Source organism: Budorcas taxicolor, chromosome 25 (genome assembly GCF_023091745.1).
Source record: "Budorcas taxicolor isolate Tak-1 chromosome 25, Takin1.1, whole genome shotgun sequence".
Taxonomy (NCBI): domain Eukaryota; kingdom Metazoa; phylum Chordata; class Mammalia; order Artiodactyla; family Bovidae; genus Budorcas; species Budorcas taxicolor.
Genome location: NC_068934.1, coordinates 49,168,409 through 49,191,245, shown reverse-complemented (window position 1 = coordinate 49,191,245; position 22,837 = coordinate 49,168,409). Strand labels below are relative to the sequence as shown.

General features: G+C 60.0%; 1 protein-coding gene across 4 annotated transcripts in view; it reads right to left on the bottom strand.

Annotated features, from left to right (window-relative positions):
* Nucleotides 1-1,096: 1,096 nt before the first annotated feature.
* Nucleotides 1,097-22,837, bottom strand: part of OSBPL5 (oxysterol binding protein like 5) — a 72,058-nt gene continuing 50,317 nt past the window's right edge. For 3 of the 4 annotated variants that reach the window (XM_052661800.1, XM_052661799.1, XM_052661801.1), the window contains exons 8-22: nucleotides 22,477-22,648; nucleotides 21,925-22,117; nucleotides 20,643-20,827; nucleotides 19,840-19,921; nucleotides 18,344-18,442; nucleotides 17,826-17,922; nucleotides 16,766-16,864; nucleotides 7,743-7,840; nucleotides 7,224-7,313; nucleotides 6,991-7,127; nucleotides 6,395-6,580; nucleotides 6,071-6,182; nucleotides 3,912-4,053; nucleotides 3,463-3,565; nucleotides 1,097-2,008 (exon numbers count right to left, since the gene is read on the bottom strand). In XM_052661800.1, the coding sequence (XP_052517760.1) occupies nucleotides 1,870-2,008; nucleotides 3,463-3,565; nucleotides 3,912-4,053; nucleotides 6,071-6,182; nucleotides 6,395-6,580; nucleotides 6,991-7,127; nucleotides 7,224-7,313; nucleotides 7,743-7,840; nucleotides 16,766-16,864; nucleotides 17,826-17,922; nucleotides 18,344-18,442; nucleotides 19,840-19,921; nucleotides 20,643-20,827; nucleotides 21,925-22,117; nucleotides 22,477-22,648 (1,934 nt within the window). In that variant the 3' untranslated portion in view covers nucleotides 1,097-1,869. The remainder of the gene's footprint in view (nucleotides 2,009-3,462; nucleotides 3,566-3,911; nucleotides 4,054-6,070; nucleotides 6,183-6,394; nucleotides 6,581-6,990; nucleotides 7,128-7,223; nucleotides 7,314-7,742; nucleotides 7,841-16,765; nucleotides 16,865-17,825; nucleotides 17,923-18,343; nucleotides 18,443-19,839; nucleotides 19,922-20,642; nucleotides 20,828-21,924; nucleotides 22,118-22,476; nucleotides 22,649-22,837) is intronic. The other variant, XM_052661802.1, reaches the window with a different exon arrangement.

The window sequence follows — 22,837 nt, the reverse complement described above, 5'->3', positions numbered from 1 at the left end:
CCGCAGGGAGTGGAGCCACGTAGGGATCAGTGCCAGTGGGGACACTGCTCTCAGAGGGAGTACTGGGAGTCCCGAGTGCCTGGTGCAGGCAGGAGGGTGGGGACGGTGGGGAGGGTGGGGACGGTGGGGAGGGCGGGGAGGGCTGGGACGGCAGGGACGGCAGGGCACACCTGCCCCTCCCTTGGCCCCAGCCGATGTCCATCTTGTCCCACGGCCTCTCCCTCTCTTTTATCCTTCATGTCCGTCAGGGCCGGGCCGCGGTCTCCTTGTACTGTGGGGTGTGGTCTGCAGTCAGCTGCCCCGACCCCCCCCTTCAGGGGCATCCTGGGCTGTCCCAGCAAAGGCCAGCCCACTCCCCTGGACCTGGTGGCCAGGAGTACTGGGAACGGTAGCCACAGTGGAACTGAGGGGCTGCCTGGGGGCAGCTGGAGAGGGGGGGAGTGGGTTGTGATTGTGGGGAAGGGACCAGGCCAAATGCCCCCTGGAGTGCCCCGTGGGCAGCACCCCCATGTCCTGAGCCGGCTCATCGGCTGCTGGACGGGTCCCAGGCCTCCTGCACTGGCTCCTCAGAGGTGGGGAGGGGGCGCGGACTGCGTCTCTCCGCTCCCTGCAGACTGCACGCCCCTCCACGCCAGACCTCCTCCCTCCATCCTCGAGGCCCCAACCCTTCCCTGGGCCCCTCCAGCCCCAGACAGCTTCTGCTGGCATCGAATCTCTCCCCTGAGACACCCCAACCCTACTGGTTTCCAGAATTTCCCCAAGAAGGCAGCATACAACATGTGCGTCTGTTTATTTCACACGTGGAGACGTGTCCCCAAATTGGAGGAGGAGCAAGACATAGATAAAAAACTGGTCAGCTCAGGTGGCACCATCACAGCTGAATGTACGGCCCCGTCTGTGTCTGCATGTGCAGAGCTTCACACACACACACACACACACACACACACACACACAGCATTTGACACAGGAACAGAGGCCAGTTGACAGACGCTGTTCGCAGCCTGCACACACACACACACACACACACACACACACACACACACAGCATTTGACACAGGAACAGAGGCCAGTTGACAGACGCTGTTCGCAGCCTGCCTAAAATATTGCAATTGCGTTTATTAAAAATGTGTGGGAAGGGAAGACCGTGCATGTCTGTCTGAATAAAGTGTCCCCCCTCGGGCCCAGGCCAGGAATGCCCCCCAGACACGCCATGCTCAGATGTGCCCACCCCAGCTTGGCATGTCCTGGCTGAGGGAGATGGGCTGGGCCTGTGAAGTGTATGAACTGGGCCCCACCGTGCAGACGGCACAGGGGGCAGAAGGAAGCCCCATTGCAGCCCAGCCGGCGCCTGAAGCCCACCTGCGGCCCGTCCAGGACAGCGTGGGCGGGGACTCGGGAAGGGATGCTCTGTGTGTTGGGCACCCAAGAGGACCTGGGGTGCCGGCTTGCTCCTCAGAGCCTCCTACTCACCGCTGCTGAGGGGCAACACCTGGAGCCCGGCGGGCCCTCCTGCCCCTTCACCATCAGCCCCCTGAGGCTGCCCGGGGAGGGGGTGATGAGGCAAGGCTGCCAGAGAGCGTGGCCCAGGGTGAAAGTGGCATTTGGCTTCAGCATTAAGGCCAGCGCGGGGTGGAGGGCCCTGTGGGAAAGGCCAGCGCCTCGCCAGGGGTATCCCGCGCAGCAACCCCCCCCCCACCCAGGTCCCTCCTGCTGTCCTGCAGCCGTGGGTTCCTCCGTCCACGTGGGCCATGCTCACGGAGTCTCTGCCTCCATAGGGCTGGCTTAAAGTGCTAGGTGCCTGGGAGGGAGGCTCGGCTTCCCCTGTCCCCTAGTCCTGCAGACGATGCCCACGCCATCCCCACTGGGCTCTTATTTGAGGATGTAGTTAATGAGCAGCTGACACGCCAGGAACATGCAGAGCAGGAACCAAGAGCGAGGGCTGTGCAGGGGGCCCGGGGTCGGGGCCTGCCTGGCGCGGGCCGTGGAGCTCAGCATGGCCGAGAGGTGCCTGGAACGAGAGGGCGCAGCGGTTCAGCCTTGGCCAGCCAAGCAGCAAGGTGAGGAGTCTGGCCCTCGGGTGAAAACGGGGCCAGGGGCTCGCGTAGGGGAGGGCCCCAGGGCACAGTGGCTGCCTGGGGCTCCCTGGGCACACCCTTCAGGGAGAGGGGTCAGGGCTAGTGGAGCTGGGGCTCTCACATCCCCCCTCCCACCTCCACTGCCGTGGGCTGAACGGCGTCTGCAAGTCCTGTGTTGGAGTCCTGACCCCCAGCAGCCAGAACGCAACTGTTTGGAGATGTGACCTTTACAGGGGTAAATAAAGAAATGGGGTCACTAGGCTGGGCCCTCATCCCACAGGACTGGGGGTCCCTGTAAGAAGAGGAGGTCAGGACACAGACACACACAGAGGGACAACCCTGTGAGGACGCAGGGAGGAGACGGCCGTCGTCTGCACGCCTAGGAGAGCAGCCTCGGGAGGACCAGCCCTGCTCTGATCTGGGATTTCCAGCCTCAAGGCCCAGGAGGGGCAAATGCCTGTAGCTGAAGCTGCCAGTCTGGGCTTGGCTGGCAGCCCAGGAAAGCTGCAGCTCTGTCCTGGCCTCTTGACATCACTGTGTCTGGACCAAAGGCTGAAGCTATTGGCTGTGTTTCCACCCCCTCCCTCGCAGCAAAGCAGCAAATCTCCTTCTGTGGTGCCCTAACCCCCCTCCTGGTTCCCACGGCCTCCGGGCCGGGCTCCTTCGTCTTGGTCTCTCACCTCAACTGCCCCTCCTCCTGGCAGCGGCCATCCTGTGGTGCCCGCCACTCGGGACTGACCTCTGCATTCCCCATTTCCAGCTCCGCCCTGCCCAAACGCATCCTCCTCCAGGAAGCCCTCCCTGATCATGGAGACCGTGCCCCTCCCCCACTCTTACAAGGTGTCAGTCTCCGTTTCCCTTGGCCCTGCACAGCATCACCATGGAGCTGGTACCAAAGGGTGAGAAACACCTCTGGGCCCCCTTGGGTGAGTCGCAGGGGAAGTAGGGCTGGCCTCGTTACAGACATGAGATTCTAGGCTCCCAAGAGCAGCTCAGGTGTTCACAGCTGCCAAGGGCTCTCGGGGCGCCAGGCTCAGAGCCTCACCCTCTGCTCCATCTTCCTCCCGCCCCAGGGGCACTGCTGTCAACCCCAGTTCACAGATGGGGAGACTGAGGCCCAGACAGACCAAGGTTTTGCAGCTCAGAGACTTGCCGTCTTGACTGGAGCCTGGCTCTGGGGGAGAGGGGGCGTCAGAAACCGAACGTGTTCCTAGGCCCCCTGACATGACTTGGCCCGCTATTTCTGAGGTCCTACTGGTTTTGGGGCTCGGGGGGCCACTGCCGCTGGTACCTTCTTCCAGCTTCCATCTAGCTCCGCCCCTCGGGGTTCTGGCCGTCCTGCACTCTGACCCCGCGCCCCCCAGCTGGTCCTCCGAGGGCGGCGCACCTGTGCAGCTCCTGCTGGGCCTCCCGGATGGACAGGATCGCCTCGTGCAGCACCTGCAGCCGCCGCGCCTCCTTCCCACACCGAGGGCATGGGCTCTCGCAGCCTACAGGCGTCAGGAAGGAGCGGGGAGAGGTGAGGATGGGCGGGTGGGGGCCTGAGGTTACCGCCCGCCTCCCTGCAGCCACTGGCACAAGAGGGAGGTGGTGCCCACTCCGGAGGAAACTCCCAGGATCAGCCAGCCTCTGATAAGCCCAGGGGGTCAAACGGGGAGACAGGCACTCCCTGAAGACAGGGGACCAGGAAGTGGGAGCCCACCCGGAGAGTCACAGGCCAGACAGGCAAGCCCCGCCCCTCGCTGGGCGCCCCGCCCCAAGAGCAGACTCAGAGCCCGGCCCCCTCGCCCGTCCCCACCGGCTGCACCGTCCAGAGGGTCGGCCCACAGGTCTCACCCGGAACAAAGTCTCCGTTCTCCTCCTCCTCGTCAGAGAGCTCGGGGCAGGACTCGGGCGTGGAGCCGCTGCTCTCGGTGACCTGGCTGTGGCCGGAGGGCTGGTCGCTGGGCTTGCGGAGCCGCGGCTTGGGGGCGGGCCCCTGGGGGAGACGGAGCAGCTGAGCCGCAGCCCGCGCGCCCCCGCGCGCCCCCGCGCCCCCGCGCGCCCCCGCGCGCCCCCGCGCCCCCGCGCGCCCCCGCACCCCCGCGCGCCCCCCGCGCACCCCCGCGCGCACCCGCACCCCCGCGCGCACCCCCCGCGCGCACCCGCGCCCCCGCGCGCACCCGCGCACCCCCCGCACCCCCGCGCACCCCGCGCGCGCCCCCGCACGCCCCCGCGCGCCCCCGCACCCCCGCGCGCCCCCGCACGCCCCCGCGCGCCCCCGCGCGCCCGCGCACCCCCGCGCGCCCCCGCACCCCCGCGCGCACCCGCGCACCCCCCGCGCGCCCCCGCACGCCCCCGCGCGCCCGCGCACCCCCGCGCGCCCCCGCACGCCCCCGCGCGCCCCCGCACCCCCGCGCGCACCCGCGCGCCCCCCGCACGCCCCCGCGCGCCCCCGCACCCACGCGCACACCCGCGCACCCCCCGCGCGCCCCCCGCGCACCCCCCGCGCGCCCCCGCACCCCCGCACGCCCCCGCGCGCCCCCGCACGCCCCCGCGCGCCCCCCGCACCCACGCGCACACCCGCGCACCCCCCGCGCGCCCCCGCGCGCCCCCGCACCCCCGCGCGCCCCCGCACGCCCCCGCGCGCACCCGCGCACCCCCGCGCGCACCCGCACCCCCGCGCGCCCCCCGCGCACCCCCCGCGCGCACCCGCACCCCCGCGCACCCCCGCGCGCACCCGCGCACCCGCGCACCCCCGCGCGCACCCGCGCACCCCCCGCGCGCACCCGCGCACCCCCGCGCGCACCCGCGGGGCCACCTGTGCCGCAGAAGGCGGCCGGCAGCGGCGGAGGCTGCTGGCTCTGAGCGGGTGACAGGCCCGGCCCTGACCTGACTGCAGCGCCCACCACCCCGCTCCGACCCCCCATACAGAGGGAGACGACGGGGGCCGGGCCACAGGACTCCGGGGCCGGCAGGGCTGACCCTCCCAGCGCGCGCGGACGGCCGGGGCTTCCCCAGCGTGGACGCGGGGACCCCCGGGCCGGCCAGCCTCAGAGAAGCCTCCCGAGAACAGGGGTGGCCGCGTGACCGGAGGCCTGTCCCTGCGAGGGCCCGGGGGTGCCCGACACCCTGCATGGAGGCCCTTGCCCCCGATGAGTGTGGTCAGAGCCGGGGCACGGGGGCTTCCCACACAGGCAGGTTTTGGGGTGTGGTGGGGCCCGTTTTGACCAGAGAGGCTGAGGAGAGAGAGGAGGGTGAAGAGGCCTGCCGGGGGCACTCGTGCGGGAGAGACAGGGCTATCCGGTCCCGGCTGAGGGGCTGCGGCACGTGGGGGAAGGGGCTGGGACACACACGGCTCGGGAGGTACCTCCGCCCCCGTTTGCTGGGGAAATTGGGGCCACAGGGCAAGATGGGGGAGTCCACGCCTCCCTGCCCAGGGGGGAGTGCCCCCCCGTTGTATGCACAGTGGGCACCCAGCGGGCACTGATCCACACGTGGGGCCGCCCTGGGCTCCCCCTGAAGTGGCACCTCTGCCAGAGTGCTCCTCCCTTGTGCTCCCCAGGGCCTCCCGCTGTCCTCCCCACCCCACCCCCACCCTCCTCACCCACCCACAGAGGCCCAGGAGTCTGTGCAAATGCCACCTCCTCCTCCTCCTGCTACTTGGGCAAGCCCCTGGGCTGCCCTGAGGCTCAGTGTTTTCATCTGTACAATGGGATACCGCCCCGCCGACACCACGGGGAACGGTTCTGGGGAGCGACGGGGCAGGGCCAGTGCACCCCAGCACAGTGCCCTGAACATTGGGGTGTCCCAGGAACTGCGTGTCCTGCAAGGGGAGGGTCTTGGCCCCTTGCTGGGTGGGGAAAGGTGGAACAGGGACCCAGGGGGACACTAGGGGAGACCCTGCTGGGATGTGTGTGGGTCAGAGTGATGGGGACCCAGAAGAGGAGGGCCAGGTTAGCTGGGTGTGACGTGGGGGCGGAGGACCCCAGGCCGGGCCCAGGGCTGGTTCTGACCTGGTGCCTGGGCCCCGGGCTGCCCAGGAAGGTGGTCTCCCGCTGCAGGGTGTGCAGGACCCCATCTTGCTCAAACTGGGCGATGTCCTTCAGGGGGTCCCAGGGGCTGCGGCTGGGGGGAGTCCAGAGAGTGTGGGTTGGCAGGGGCGGTGGCCCACACAGTGAGGGGCCCCCTCCCGGCCCAGCCCTCAGCCTCTCATCAGGGCTGAAGCCCCCAGGGGAGTGACCACAGCCTGCCCCCGAGAGCAGCCCCCGCGTGGCCCTCCCTCCCCATCACTCAGGGCCAGGACAGTGGGGGTCTGCGGGCAGCCTGCCGCCACTCACTTCTCGTATCGGTAGCGCCACTCCTGGGTGGCAGGGTCCAGGTGGAAGAGCTGGGGCGTCCAGGGCACCAGGTTCTGCTGGCGCTCCCGGGCCCGCTGCCGCTGCGCCTCCTCTAGGGAAAACTTCTCCTGTGTGGCTTTGTGCTGGTCACCCTCGCTGATGGCCCTGGTGACGTGCTGCCAGAGCCTGCAAGTGGAGCACCCGCTCTGAGCCAAGGGGACCTGGGCAGCCTTGACCCTTCACACTAGAGGGGAGGCTCAGAGCAACCTCCATTTGATTGCCTCCAGCGATAAGGAGCTCACTACCTATCAGGGTGCCCATCTCTCCTGGGCACTGTTTATTTACCATGAGATGGTTCTTTCCTATGCTGGGTGCACACTTGGCACCACAGGGCCCTCCCTACAGAGCTCGCTCTTCCCCCAGGCCTCCCTTTCTCTCCCTCTGGCTTCCCACAGCCGGACGTGTCCTCTGCCACCAGGGATCCCCTCGGGTCTGTCCTCGTGCCAGGGACATCCAGGGAACATGCATCCAGGGATCGCAGCTGCCAGCCTGGCCGCTCCGGCTGGGGTCGGGGTCCTGCAGCACCCAGGCCTCACCTCTCCGACTCCAGCTCCATCTGCTCCTCCAGCAGCACTGTGTACCGCTTCAGCCGCTGCCTGCGCACCTCCTCGCTGGGGTTCCAGAAGAGCTCAGGGCCTCCTCTGCCCTCCTCCTTGATGAACACTTCCCTGTCCTGCCCCAGGTGGCTGGGCGGGTCAGAGGCACCGGCCGTGGCCTCCAGAGCCCCGGCCCGCCCTCCCGCCCGCGCCTGCCCAGAGGCGGGCCTTACCCAGTGTCCCGTGAGCCGCGCCAGGACCTCCTCGCCCGACGTGATCTTCCCCGAGATCTGGTTGATGCTCGTGCTGCCCCCGAAGAAGGGCTGTGGGGACATGCCCGAGACGGACGCGGGTGAGGGCGCTGAGCTGGGGAGGAGGAGGGGCCCCTTCCTCGTGGGGGTGCGAGCTCCCAGCCCTGGTGCACAGCAGGGGCGGCCACACTCGCCCACAGCCCAGCCAGAGCTCCAGGGTGCAGGGTCCCTGCCAGGCCTCGGTGCCCCATGGTGGGGACGGGCCTCGGCCTCGCCTGTCTCTGCTGTGTGGTCTGCGGGCAGCCCCTTCCCCTCTCTGCGCCCCTCACAGGCTCCGGCTGTGCTACAGGACGGCCAGGAGCTGCTCATCCGTGTGCCCCTGATCAGGAAACCATCCCTGGGCACAGAGAGGGTGGTGGGGGACCTCCCAAGGCCTCGCCTCTCCCCTGCCCGAGCCCCACGCCCCCCAAGGCCCTGAGGTGGCTGAGCTGCCTGTGCTACCTGGAGCTTGAACTCCAGCTCAGCCTGCAAGCTGTTCTTCTCACACTCGATGGTCACCCTGCCACCCAGCTCCATGGCCATCGTGCCGTAGAGGATGCCTGCAAGACAGCCATGGCAGGGGTCAGCGCTGCCCCGGGGCCGGCTGAGCCCCCAGGCCTTGGTGGAGTCCCAGCAGCGCTGAGACGGGGATGAGTGTGTCGGGCCCCGAGGGTGAGAAGGGAGCGGGGATGACTGGTGCTCCCGGTGGCCAGCGCTGCCAGGAGGGTGAAAATCGGACCTGGCTCCTCACGGGCCTGCTACCCCCGGCGGACGGGCTCTCTGGCCTTTGCTCATGTGAGTCGCCAAGTCTCAGAGACACCCCCACCCTTAACTGGGTCACCGCCTCCAGGAAGCCCCTGTTCCAGGCTCCCAGGAGCTCCACTGTCCCCTAGGAGACCCTCATCTCTGTGGGTCACTTGGCTCCACAGTTCCTGCCCTGCGTGGGTCTGTTTTAACTTAATACGTCAATGTTTTAATTAGCAAAGGAAAGCACGAGCCTTCTGTTTCTGGTCAGATGGAAGGCTTACTCTGAAAGAAAGAAATGAGGAAGGAAGGGGAGAAGAGAAGGCAGGAAGGAAGGATCCCTGTTACCCTAAGACACTTAGAGATGTGGGATAAAATATGTCTTTCGAAACTTCTTAAAAAATACAAGCTAACTGAAGTAGCAACATGGCGGGAATCACCCCCCAATCCTCCAGGCACCCCATGGAAAAGCTACACTGAAGGGAGGGGGCCTCCGAGCTGCTTGGGCGCTTCTCCAGGACAGGGCAGCATGGGGTCAGAGACGCAGGTATGGGGGCCTGGTCTTCCAAGGTGGGGGTGAGGGCATCAGAGGCTCTAGAACTGTCTGCACCCTGCTTTGTAGTTTTGACTTTGGAACCAGGCACCTGTTTTCACTTACAAATTATTTTCAAGATGAAATAGCAATTCCTAAAAATCCAAAGTGCAATGAAACCAAAGCCCAGGATGAGTGTCCTTCGTGGCATGATCTGAGGGGGAGTATTCAGTGCCATCACAGATCCCAGTGGGACCTACTGAAGATGGGAAGGAGCGCAAAAATCACAGCCCATACGGCCTTCATGGGCTTCCCTGGGGGTTCAGATGGTAAAGAATCTTGCCTGCAGTGCAGGAGACCCAGCTTCAGTCCTTGGGTCAGGAAGATCCCCTGGAGAAGGGAATGGCTACCCACTCCAGTATTCTCGCCTGGAGAATCCCATGGATAGAGGAGCCTGGCGGGCTACAGTCCACGGGGTCTCAGTGACTCAGATAAGACTTTCACATCATGCTGTCACCAGCCATCATCCTGCTGGTGGGCAGGGCTGTGTTGTTGTGAGTGCTGTAGGTGGGGTGTGAGTAAGATAGAAAGTGAGCGTGGTGGGCTCATGGAAATGCGCTGTCTCGTATGGGAGGAAGACATTTCACATGTGCTGAACGGGGTGGACAAAAACCCACTGTCTTGAATCTGGATTGGAAACATAAGTGTGAATGCATCTGTTTTAATCTTAAAAAAACAAACAATTCTATGTTCTGCTCAGTGGAAAGCCCTAGGGAAACAGAGACCAGACCACTCAAAGGAAGCACCTGGCCTGCAGACAATGGTGCCTAAGTCTAAAATACCTCTTCTTACTGGAAAGAACCAGAGACTCCCTGGAGAAATGGCTGATTCACGGGCTAGAGCAGGAGACGCCGCCGTCTCCTGGGATCACGGCAGGAGGAGGCAGCCCACTCGGGCTGGGTGTACCAAGGTCCCAGGGCCAATCTGAGGGCTCCCGCCGGCCAGCGTGGCACAAGGAGCAGCCAGCGTGATTCCAGCTGGAATACTCTTTATGGTCATGCCTGTTCTGATCCAACCATGTTCCAAGCAACATGACCTCACCCAGGACCACCTTTGGAGGAGTTCAGGGGGAAAACTCACTACTGTTTTGAAAATGCCAGGCTGGATGAGTCATAAGCTGGAGTCAAGATTGCTGGGAGAAACATTATATCAACAGCCTCAGATGTGCAGATGATACCACTCTAACGGCAGAAAGTGAAGAGGACCTGAAGAGCCTCTCGATGAGGGTGACGAGGAGACTGAAACAAACTCAACACAAAAAACTTAAGATCCTGGCATCTCGTCCCATCGTTTCACGCACGGCAAACAGAAGGGGGAAAGATGGAAGCAGCCACAGATTTTATTATCTTGGGCTCCAAAATCACTGTGGACAGTGACAGCAGCCAGGAAATCCAAAGACACTTGCTCCTTAGAAGGAAAGCTGTGACAACCGTGGACAGTGTGTTAAGCAGCAGAGACATCACTTTGCTGACAAAGGTCTGTATAGTCTAAGCTATGGTTTTTCCAGCAGTCATGTACAGATGTGAGAGTTGGACCATAAAGAAGGTCGAGTGCTGAAGAATTGATGCTTTCGAACTGTGGTGGTGGTAAAGACTCTTGAGAGTCCCTTGGACTGCAAGGAGATCCAACCAGTCCATCCTAAAGGAAATCAACACTGAATATTCATTGGAAGGACTGATGCTGAAGCGAAGCTCCAACACTTTGGCCACCTGATGCAAAGAGCTGACTCACTGGAGAAGATCCCGATGTTGGGAAAGATAGAAGGCAGGAGGAAAAGGGGACGACAGAGGATGAGATGGTTGGATGGCATCACTGACTCAGTGGTCATGAATCTGAGCAAACTCTGGGAGACCGTGAAGGACAGGGGAGCCTGGGGCGCTGCATTCCATGGGGTCCAAAGAGTCAGACACGACTGAGCAACTGAACAACAACATTTGGAGAAAAAATCTGGCATTTATCCTACATGTGCCGGACCGAGTGGCTGAGCACGTGGTAGTGAGTGGGAGTTTCTCTTCGCAGAAGATTGCCTGCTGGCTGGCTGAAGGAGCAAGGGACCATCACCACATGCGGTGCCGCCGAGGTTAGCGGAAGCAGGCGCTGAGACTCCACATCCCATCCCTGCCGCTACCATCGCGGAGATGAAGGCAGCTCGACATCGCGAACCTCGTGGCGGGGAGGCGGGAACTGCCTGCTGTTGTCTTGATGGAAAATCTGTGCCTGAAAGTGATCAAGCCTCCAGGGATGAGGCCAGCCTCCAGATGACAGAGAATACGTTCAGCTACAGCATGGACATAGCCAGTAAATCCAGACCGGAGGAAACCCCACAAGCAAATGATCTTATTCCTTCAAGAAATACATTGTGAGGGAAAAAAAGGTGCAGGGTCATACAGAGCACCGAGTGTGACCCTCGCCTGGAATCCTCTTCAAACAAATGAACTGCGACGTGTGTGTATCTACACGCACCTCAGCTTCCCTGGTGGCTCAGAGCGTAAAGAATCTGCCTCCAGTGCAGGAGACGGGGGTCTGACCCCCTGGGTCGGGAAGGTCCCCTGGAGGAGGGAATGGCTGCCCACTCCAGTATTCTTGCCGGGAGCATCCCACGGACAGAGGAGCCTGGTGGGCTGCAGTCCGTGGGGTTGCCAAGAGTCAGATTTGACTGAGCAACTAACACTTTCATGTATATAAACATACATGTACTTATGATAATTAGGGGTCTTTGAACACTGACTGTGGATCTGATGATTTAAGGAAAGTCTTGGTTACTTTTTCTGTGTACGTGATGACAGATTTGTTGTTACGGCTAAGAAGGGGAATCCTTACCTTGTAGTGAGTGAGTCACTGCAAGATAAGGCTGAGATGATGTGATCTCTAGAATCTACTTCAAATGAATGCCGTGGGGGGCATGTGACTGAGAACAAAGGAAGCAAGACACCTACAACACTGTACGTGGTTGGGAGGGGGGCCCTGTCCTTTCACAAGTATTTGATGTTTTCCATAACAGAAGGTTGATGAAAAAGTCATGTTCTTTTAAATGCACTGATGAACAGATAGGCATGCAAATAAATAAATAAGAGTAATTCTCTGGGAGAAAAAGATAAGAAGAGGAGGGGAGGAGGGGAGGAGGGGCAGGGGTAAGGGGAGGAGGAGGAAGAGAAGCATCTGTCCTCTGAGCAGCGAGGCCTTTGCTGACCTGACCCTTGGTGTCCTGTGGGGAGCAGGACAGAGGGGCTGCCCCAGGGTAGCAAGGAAAGTGTGCTCTGAGCCATTTCCATAAAACTGGGGCTCTCACCTCCCTACACCCTCAGCAAAAGGAGAGTAAAGGAAACAGTGGTATTGGGCACGGTTCTCGGGGTTAAAGGGCTTCCCTGGGGCTCAGCTGGGAAAGAATCCGCCTATAATGCGAGAGCCGGGTTCAGTCCCTGGGTCAGGAAGATCCCCTGGAGGAGGGAATGGCTGCCCACTCCAGTATTCTGGCCTGGAGCATCCCATGGACAGAGGAGCCTGGCCAGCCACAGTCCATGGGGTTGCCAAGAGTCACATACAACTGAGCAACTAACACTTTCACGTACATAAACATACATGTATTTATGACAATTAAGGGACTTTGAATACTGACTGTATATCTGATGACAGTAAGGAGAGAGTCTTGTTTATTTTTTCTGTGTATGTGATGACAGTCTTGAGGTTACGGCTAAGAAGGGGAATCTTCGCCTTGTAGTGAGGAGTCACTGCCGTGTGATGACGCAATATGAAGCACGGGTGGTGTGACATCTAGACTCGACTTCAAATGAATGCGGTGGGGGGCGTGTGACTGAGAACAGAGGAAGCAGGACGCCCGGTGTGTTGCGGGTGCTCGGTTGGGAGGGGGCCCCTGTCCTTTCACATACGTTTGATGAGAATTCCATGGACTGTATAGCCCACGGGGTCACAAAGAATCGGACAAGACTGAGCACTTTTCACTTCACTCGGAGTTAAAAATGCCTCCACCTCTCGCATCCCCGGACTTGACTTTGTAACGTCAGCTTGCAACTCAAATAGAAACTTCCTGGGCTTCCCCGGTGGTCCAGTGGCTGAGAATCCACCTGCCAATGCAGGGGACACAGCTTGCATCCCTGGTCCAGGAGGAGCGTCCCTGGTCTGGGAGGGTCATCCCTTGTCTGGGAGGATCGTCCCTGGTCCGGGAGGGTCGTCCCTGGTCCGGGAGGATCATCCCTGCTCCGGGAGGATCCCACATGCAGTGCAGCATCTAAGCCTGGGCACCATGACTGCCGAGCCCGTGCTCTAGAGCCTGGGAACCACAACTGTTGAGCCCACGTGTCCCAACTATGAAGCCCGTGCCCTCGAGCCAGCTCTGCAACAAGAAGAGCCACTTTAGTGAGCAGCCTGCAAACCACAACGAAGAGTGGCCTCTGCTTCCTACAACTAGAGCAAGCCGGTGCATCAGTAAGTAAATTTTTTAAAAATAGAGAAATTTCCTGTGTCGTTCACAACCTACTGGACACAACCGCCTAGTATAGGGGAAGACCCCCAACAGAATTAGAATCCCAAAGTCTCAATATATACAATCATCCCCTGAAGGAATGTTTATTCAGTATATACTGTGGGCAGAGGGGACCCAGCAGTAAACTGGCTAGAATAGTGAAATTCCTAGATAGAGAATAGAAAACAATTATGTTTACAATGTTTATAGATCTTTAAGAAGAAATTTTGAACTTGATCAAGGAACAAGATACAAATATAAACCAACAAAAAAGTTTGAAATGAAATCAAATGAAATTTTTAGGGGAAAAAACTCTCTAACATCGAAATTAAACTCAGTGGATGAATTAAGTATAAGGCTAGTAAGAGTTGAAGGTTTAAATCTAAAGACGTTATCTAGAACATGGAAAGATAAAAGATATGAAATGCAGGGCATAGAATGTCTGATTGAAGTTCTAGAAGAAAATTGAGAAATTGGAATGAAGCAGTATTAAAAAATAATGGCTTAAAAACTTCCACACTTGATCAAAACCATGAAATCTCTGCCTAAAAAGTTTAAACAAACCAAAATCCTTACAAATAAAAGAAAAAAGCCGACTTCTCTGGTGGTCCAGTGGCTAAGAATCCGCCTGCCCATGCAGCAGACAGAGGTTTGATCCCTGGTCTGGGGAGATCCCACAGACTGAGGGGCAACGAAACCCGGGCACCACAACTGCCGAGCCCGAGCTCTGGAGCCGTGAGCCACAACCACTGAAGCCCGAGGGCCCTGGAGCCCATGCTCCGAGACGAGAGAAGCGCCGGCAGTGAGAAGCCTGCGCACCACAAAGGAGTGTGGGCCCTGCGGGCTTGCTGCAATGAGAGCAAAGCCCTTGCACAGCAACACAGACCCAGCACTGTCAAAAGCAAAAACGAATAAATACATTTAAAAGGAAGAAGGAAACCCAGAGCTGTCAAGCCGCAGAAAACGATGGAGGAAACTTAAATGCATATTGCTTAGTCAAAGACACTGATTTGAAAATGCTACATACCCTATGATTCCAGCTCTGTGACCTTCTGAAAAGAGCAAACCTATGCAGACAGTGAAAAGACCAGTGGTTTGGGGGAGGGAGGAAGAGGTGAATTCATCTATTCATGTATAACCATCATAAGAAATCTTTAGGGTGGTGAAACGATCCTATAATCTTGTAGTGATAGAACACTTATTTGTCCCAGCCCACATAATTACACAACAAAGTGTGAACCCTAATGTAAACTACGGACTTAATATTCAACAATAATTTGTCAATACCAGCTAATCAACTGTGACACTGTAGCACACTAATGAAAGATGTTTACAGTAGGGAATTCCTGTGTGTGTGAGTATACTCATCTCTGTGTGTGTGTATACTCGTGTGTGTGTGTATACTTGTGGGTGTGTCAGTATTCTCCTGGGTGTCTGTCTGAGAGAGAGTATACTCGTGGGTGTGTGTGTATACTCGTGGGTGTGTGTGTATACTCATGGGTGAGTATACTCCTGTGTGTCTGTGTGTGTGAGAGAGTATACTCATGTATGTGAATATACTCGTGTGTGTGTGAGTATACTCGTGTGTATATGTATGTGTGTATACTCATGTGTGTGAGTATACTCGTGGGGGTGTGTGTGTGAGAGAGAGAGAGAGTATACTCGTGTGTGTGTGTGTGTGTGTATACTCATGGGTGTGTGTGTATACTCGTGGGTGTGTGAGTATACTCCTGTGTGTCTGTGTGTGTGAGAGTATACTCATGTCTGTGAATATACTCGTGTGTGTGAGTATACTTGTGTGTGTATGTATGTGTGTATACTCATGGGTGTGAGTATACTTGTGGGGGTGTGTGTGTATACTGTTGTGTGTATGTGTATACTCATGGGTGTGAGTATACTCGTGGGTGTGTGAGTATACTCTGGGTGTGAGTATACTTGTGGGTGTGTGTGTATACTCGTGTGTGTGTGAGTATATTCCTGTGTGTCTGTGTGTGTGTGAGAGAGTATACTCGTGTGTGTGAGTATACTCGTGTGTGTGAGTATACTTGTGGATGTGTGTGAGTATACTCATGGGTGTGTGTGTGTATACTCGTGTGTGTGTGTGTGTATACTCTGTGTAAGTATATTCCTGTGTGTCTGTGTGTGTGTGAGAGAGTATACTTGTGTGTAAGAGAGTATACTCGTGTGTGTGAGTATACTCTGGGTGTGAGTATACCTGTGGGTGTGTGTGAGTATACTCATGGGTGTGTGTGTATACTCATGGGTGTGTGAGTATATTCCCGTGTGTCTCTCTGTGTGAGAGAGTATACTCGTGTGTAAGAGAGTATACTCATGTGTGTGAGTATACTTGTGGGTCTGTGTGAGTATACTCATGGGTGTGTGTGAGTATACTCATGGGTGTGTGTGTATACTCATGGGTGTGTGAGTATATTCCTGTGTGTCTGTGTGTGTGTGTGAGAGAATATACTTGTGTGTGTGAGTATACTCGTGTCTGTGAGTATACTCATGGGGGTGTGTGTGTATACTCTGTGTGTGTGTGTATACTCATGGGTGTGTGAGTATATTCCTGTGTGTCTGTCTGTGTGTGAGAGAGTATACTCGTGTGTGTGAGTATACTTATGGGTGTGTGTGAGTATACTCATGGGTGTTTGTGAGTATACTCATGGGTGTGTGTGAGTACTCATGGGTGAGTATATTCCTGTGTGTCTGTGTGTGTGTGAGTATACTTGTGGGTGTGTGTGAGTATACTCGTGTGTGTGTGTGTGAGTATACTCATGGGTGTGTGTGTATACTCTGTGTGTGTGTGTATACTCATGGGTGTGTGAGTATATTCCTGTGTGTCTGTGTGTGAGAGAGTATACTCGTGTGTGTGAGTATACCTGTGTGTGTGTGTGTATACTCTGTGTGTGTGTGTATACTCATGGGTGTGTGAGTATATTCCTGTGTGTCTCTCTGTGTGAGAGAGTATACTTGTGTGTAAGAGAGTATACTCGTGTGTGTGAGTATACTCTGGGTGTGAGTATACCTGTGGGTGTGTGTGAGTATACTCATGGGTGTGTGTGTATACTCATGGGTGTGTGAGTATATTCCCGTGTGTCTCTCTGTGTGAGAGAGTATACTCGTGTGTAAGAGAGTATACTCATGTGTGTGTGTGTATACTCGTGCATGCGTGCGTGTGTGTTGGGACAGAGGGGGATACGGCGCACTCTGCATTTTTTGTTCAAATTTTTGGAAACCTAAAACTACTGTAAAAAAAAAAGCCTATTAATTAAAAAATAAAAGAAATCCTGTAAGTGAATTACTTTGCTGTATACCAGAAATGGACACAACATTGAAGGAAAAAAAAGGAAACCTAAACCTTGAACTACAACAGCGAGCCTGCAGAACACCAGAAACAAGAGAAGATCCTAAGAGCAGCTGCAGAGAAAAGCAGGCCACATAACAAGCAGGCTGGCGCTGACTGATCACCAACCGCAGTGGAAGCTGGAAGGTGGAGACAAGCTTTCAAAGCAGAGACAGACCATCTGCCCAGAATTTCATACCCCGCTAAACAGTCACGTAAGAGGGAGCGTGAAATAGATCCCTTGGAGCAGACAAGAACCAGGCTGTTCCCCCAAGGGAGCTGGCCTGGACTCTGCTCCCTGGGGTGGGGGCACCACAGCCTCTCACCTTTGCAGTGGGCGTAGGGCATGGTGAGGCTGTAATCCTCTGCCCGGGTCAGGAAGGTGAGGGTGGCCTTGCCATCCAGCAGAGCTGATAGTGAGTTCCCTGCAGAGAGACATGGGGTGGTAGGGACAGCACGTGGAGCCAGATCCTGGGGACCTGGGCCCCCACCCCCACCCCAAGTCAGAGGACCTGAGCTCCCTTCCAACAAGTGGGGAGAGCCCCAGGCACTTTGAGCTGTGTGACTGTGGGTGGGTCACTTAACCTCTCTGAGCCTCAGGTTCTGTGAAAGCCCCGTCCAAGTTGCACAAGGCATTCATCCTGAGGAGTTACTTAAGCTGCCGTGTGTTAGCGTTTATTTCAGTTACTAAAGCCGGGATTCTTAAGGGGGAGGCTTTGACCTTTTCCAAACCAGGGCCTCTGCTTTGATTTTAAATACCTGCAGAGAGAGGGTCTGGCCCACTTAAGGGTACACAGTCAGTGACGGGAGCACAGGGGTTGGAAAGGTGGGCACAGCCTATGCGGTCAGCTGGGTACACAGAGGCACTCAGCCCACCTGTCCCCCAGCGAGAGCCATGACAAGGCCAATCAGATGGAGAAATGCAGAGAAACCCACAGAGCCTGTGACGGCGAAGCTGCTCTGCCCTGTGCCGTGGGACACGGCGGCCACCTGTGGCTACCTGCACTGTGGCCAGAGTGACTGAGGGGCCACCTGGCAAGTTTCATTTCATCTGAATTACTTTAAATAGCCACCTGTGGCCAGCGATGCTGGATGGCCGGCCAGCCCTGGAGGCACCTTTGCACACGGTCCTTTCTCATTATCCTCCCAGCACCCCTGTGAACCCCACGGGAGGGAGGGATGGGAGGAGACGCCTGGGGGCCTCTGCAGACCCCAGGTTCTGAGCACTTTACCCGGCGTGGTCCCTGCTAGGAGAGGTGGGGAGGGACATGAATACGGCCCTCGTGGGAGCTCTTGGTAACCACTGAATCTGCGGCTCAGTCCTTCCCCCCACCCCGTTTTCCCAAGGCCCCCCGGGGAGACCCCAGGGAGCCGCTCCCCTCTCACCGTAGAACCGGGACTTGGCAGTGATGCTGCCACTGATGCAGAAGCCGTCCTTCCGGTTGCTGACGTGGAAAGCGGACACGGGTGGGTGGTGGGAGACCTGTGGGCAGGGAGGTGGCTCGTGCTACGGCCCCAGCAGCGGGCAGCCCCGCCCACCCACAACCCTCCCAGCTCAAGCAGCGGGTAGCCCCGCCCACCCCATCCGGCAGCCCCGCCCACCCCATCCCTCCCAGCCCCAGCCCCGGGCGTGAGGGCAGTCTCGTCTTGGGACTCAGCCCAGAAGCTGCCTGCCATCCCCCTGTCCCGCCCAGACCTCCCCCCGCCAAGGACACACAGCTGTCACAGCCACGGTGGGGTCTGCAACCCCTGGGAGAATCCCTCTGGCGGTAGTGAGGCCAGAGCTCTTCCGACGGTCCAAGGCTGGGCCGCCCAGAAACAGGCCTGGGCTGAGACACCCCCGACCCGCCGCCAGGGCCCGCCCAGTGCAAAGCCCGGTGCCCAGAGCCTGGGGTGACCCTTGCCTGCTCAGCGATGTAGAAGGTGTGGCTGTTGGTCTGGGGGTGGAACCAGCAACAGCGGAAGGTCTCCCCCAGGATGGGGTTGTAGGGCTTCTTGATGCCCTGCAGGCAATGAACAAGAGGCTGGCGTGAGGCACTGGGGGCAGGGGAGGCCAGGGACGCCAGCTGGACTGGGCTGAGGGCCGAGGGACGGTGAGGGGGCTGCCCCTGCCCACGGCCCCGGCAGGCAGGTCTCTACAAGGGACGCCGGTTTGCAGCCAGCGTCCGGGAACAGCACCCCACTCCTGCTCCAGGGAGACTATGCTTTGCCCATGATTTCCATTCGGGGGGAGGGGGCGGGGGGAACAGCCTACAAGATGTCATGTCCACATGTCGGCTCTGAGGGGCTCACAAGACCCTGACCACTGCACACTATCCCTGGACACCCAGGAAGCCAGTGTGCCGCCCACTCAAAGCCTCCAGTGGCTTCTAGTGACCTTTCGAGTGAGCACCCAAGTCCTCCAGCATGTCCTGCCCCCAGCTCTGCTTGGGCCACACTCACCTCCTTTCTGCTCCCCAAACAGTCCAAGTTCACCAGGAAACAACCTCCCTGTCTGGAGAGCCCTCCTCCCAGGTCCCCTGTAGCCCACCTCAGACTCCCCTCTCCCCATCTGATGCCCGTCAACTGCAGCTGGGTGTGCGCACAGGGGTCTCACCCCGGAGACCCGGGCTCTGTGACTGTCTGCAGAGCCCCCTGGAGGTGTGCCTGCGCATCCACAGCTCCACACTCTGCCCATCAGTCCTCTGATCCAGGCTTCCTAGAGCCAGCTCTGAGCCCACTCTGCAGCAGCCACTGTGCTGTCCTGGGTAGGTAACCTGGCACACGGAGCACCCTCCTCTGAGAAGTCCTCCGGAGTGCGCCCTCTATCCCAACGGCCACTAAGCGTGCGCACACCTGGCTTTGCCCAGGGCCTGCCTCAGAATACAGAAAGCCCCAGGAAGAGAGGGGAGACCTGGTCCCATTTGCAAACTGCTGTGTGACTCTGGGCCTTCCCTTCCCCTCTCTGAGCCTCAGTTTCCCCTCCTGCACAGTGGAACAGAATCCTGGGTCCCATGGGACCCCAGGCCCCTCCCATCACTACAGCCAGAGGAGCCCTGCTCTCATCAGAGCCCGGGATTTGGTTCTCAAAAGGGGCTTCACGCCCAAAACCCATGGGTCCCCAGGGTTCCTCGAGGTTCGGGGTCCAAAGTCCTCTTCTTGGCGCTGCTGTGTGGCAGCTGTTTCTCTGAGGCGTGGAGGGCCCAGCTCGGACTTCTCAGGGATTGGGACCACCCTGTGGGCCGGGCCCCGCCAGCGGGTCTCTGGGTGGGAAGTCCGGGCCTGGCCTCCCATCTCTGAGGACCTGCGGGGACAATCCTGGGGGGTGGAGGATGCCCCTCACCCCCAACTGCAGGCAGGGGCAGGGCTGAGTGGACCTCCCGCTGGCCGCCCCCCATACCTCCCCAGCAGGTGCTCTCACCTTGGGCTTCTTGTAGAAGCCGGACAGGTACCACCGCAGCACGAGCTTGATGCGGCTGTAGGCGTCCTCCTCCAGTGCAGCCCTGCAACCACGGGCGGGGGCCTCACTCCAGGCCGGGGACCCGGGCCTCTCCCCCCTTTCCCCGGCCCCTCCCTCCTTCCGTTCCAACCTCCATCCGCTTGTTGGAAACCCAGGCCCTTCCCAAGCTTCCCTGTCCCGACGCGCCGACGATGGGAAGTGTGTGTGTGTGTGTGTGTGTGTGTGTGTGTGTGTGTGTTGGGGTGGGGGGTGAATCTCCCACCTCTGGGAAATCTGGTCAGGAAGTATCTGTGTGCGTGTGTGTGTGTGTGTGTGTTGGGGTGGGGGGTGAATCTCCCACCTCTGGGAAATTTGGTCAGGAAATATCTGTGTGTGTGTGTGTGTGTGTGTGAAATACCAGGGCAGCTCCACCGCTGGGGCAGCGAGGGCACGGCTGGCTCAAGGCTGGCAAGATGCCGCCTGCAGGAAGCTGCTGGGATGCTCTCCCCTTCACCTAGCTCCCTGTGCGTGGGCTCCTGAGCCTGCAGGCCCCCTTCCACCCTCAGCCTTATTCAGCCTGAGGGCATAGTGCCAGCGCTCAGGTGCACAGAGGGTGCTGGGCTCCCCTGCGATGGGGGCCCTGACGGACGTGGGGCAGCCCTGCCCTCCCGGCCCAGCAGCCCCTCCCTGCAGTCGGGGCCCTTTGGAGGCATAGCGTCCAGGGGCCGTCTCCCAGGGCCGCTCTGCCTCCTCGGGGCGGGTGTCGGGCCCTCCCCGCGGCACACCTGGAGAGCAGGTCGGCGTGGCAGTAGTAGTCGGAGAGCTTGTTGAGGAATGAGCGCGGCTCGAGCACGAAGGTGGGCAGCGCCACGCGAGACAGGTCCATGCCCGGCCGCAGCTGCTTCAGCAGGACCCACACCAAGCTCTTATTCTCGTCTGACACAGTCTCCACCTGCGACGCCTCGCCCCGCTGAGGGCAGAGGGGCCGGGTCAGGCCGGAGCCGGGCAGGCGGGGAGCCTCGACGCCCAGGGGAGCTGCAAGGGGCACACTGCCACCTCATCCGGGGTCGCCCCTGGCCAGGCCCCCACGCCCAGCAAGCTTGTCCTGGCCCCACCTGACCCCTACCTATTCCGGCATGTATCCCCCGAGCCCAGAGGGGGACCTGCTGGCCCAGGCCAGCTGCCCTGTGCCTCGGTTCCTGGCCAGCCCAGACGCCCTGGCGCCCTCTGCGCCTCACAGTCTGTGCCCCGCCTGACACCTGTCTTTGCACACTTCCGTGCCGCGGCAGCAGGGGGCACGTGCTCACAGACACCTCGTCCCGCCCCCAGCCTGTCTCCACCTGGGGACAGGACAGCGGTGCTTCGGGCCAGCACCCCCTTCAGAAGGGCCTTCACTCCCCCAGGACCACACGGGGACCCCCTCTCTTCCCTGAGATGTCTCACCCTCCCCGTAGCTCCAAACACTTGCCAGGGAGAGACCTAGCCCTGGGGCTGTGGGCTTTGTCTGCGCAGGGGGTGGGGGGCATGGTGGACAGGGAAGCTGGGGACCAGGTGGGGGGCTCCGTCTCCCAGAACACGCCCACCACAGGCCCTCAGGTGGGCAGAACGATCTCAGAAAGGGTCTGGGGACAGCTGGCTGGTGGGACGGGTGATCCCAGGCAGGGCTGGGATACTCACACTTGGGAAACCGAAGCCCCTGGGTGATGCCAAGCCCCTCTCCCCTCCCTATGGACCCCCAGGACCTATGGATCCAAGGTCTTGGGCCTGGGGTGTACGTAGCTGGACCTGACCCCCTGGGGTCAGCAGCACGGGGGTGCCCACAGCCTGCCCTGCATCACGACCCGCCCCCTCCTCCTCCTGCCCTCAACTCTTCCCGGCATCAGAGTCTTTTCCAGCAAGTGGGCCCTTCGCATCCCTCCCAGGGCTCTCCCTGAGTCCTGCCACCCTGGCCCACCCAGTCCCGGGCCCTCTGGGTGCTGCAGAGCTGGCGAGCTCTCCCTGAGGTGGTGGCCAGGCGTTGCCTCCACGGCTCCAGGGGTGGGGGCTCCGGGGCGGGGCAGCTCTCACCTCCCCCAGCTCCTCGTGGTCCTGCACCACGTAGGTGGTCCCTCTGCGCCCGGGGCCCGCCGGGGCCTCGGACTGGTCGCTCCCGCTCTCAGTCTTCCGGCTGTGGTCGTGGGTCTCGTTATCCGACTCCTCGGCGTTCTCCCTCTCCGACTTGTCCGAGAAAGCGTCGTTCTCCAGGGAGGACCCGTTCAGTCTGGAAGGTGGATGGGGCCCATGGGTGGCTGGTCATGGTGAGGCCAGGCACCCCCACCAGGGGCGCCCCTCCCTGCCGGGCGCCTCACCCCCATCCCTGTGTTTAAAAGCCTGAGCGATGGGCATCGGACTATTAGTCCCAGTTCCCAGATGAGCACACTGAGGCTCCAGGGTCCACCTGGAGTGGAGGAGGCCTGCCTTTTGGGCCGCGGTGTGGGCAGCCAGACCTCTGTGGCGTTTGCTCCCCACCCCCTCCCCATGTACAAGGAGACCCTGCGCGCTGCTGCCAGGAGAACCCAGCAGGCAGGAGACCCAGGCTCCTGGGAGGGGCTGGCCCCTGCCCCCCACGCCCCTGCTCACGGGAACAGGTCCTGGTCGTGGACGGCGCCCGAGGCAGGCAGCCCGCAGAGCGAGGAGGGCGACCCGTCTGGCGAGGACCCGGGCTCCCCGTCACGGCCCTGCTTGCAGGCGCTGAGTCGCAGGAGACTGGAGCACCGCAGCGCCAGCTCCAGGGCGTCCAGCCAGCAGCGGCCTGCAGACAAGGGTGGGATGAGCGGCCCCCAGCTCAGGAGATGCCCAGGGCACCCGGGCGAGCCTCCTGCCCCGCTGCCCACCCCACCCTGCCCTTCCTCAACAAAGCGCCCCCACAGGACCCCCTACTCCTAGCACATGGTTATTCGCCTGTATTACAAAGGACTGAGGCCAGGATGGGTGAGTGACC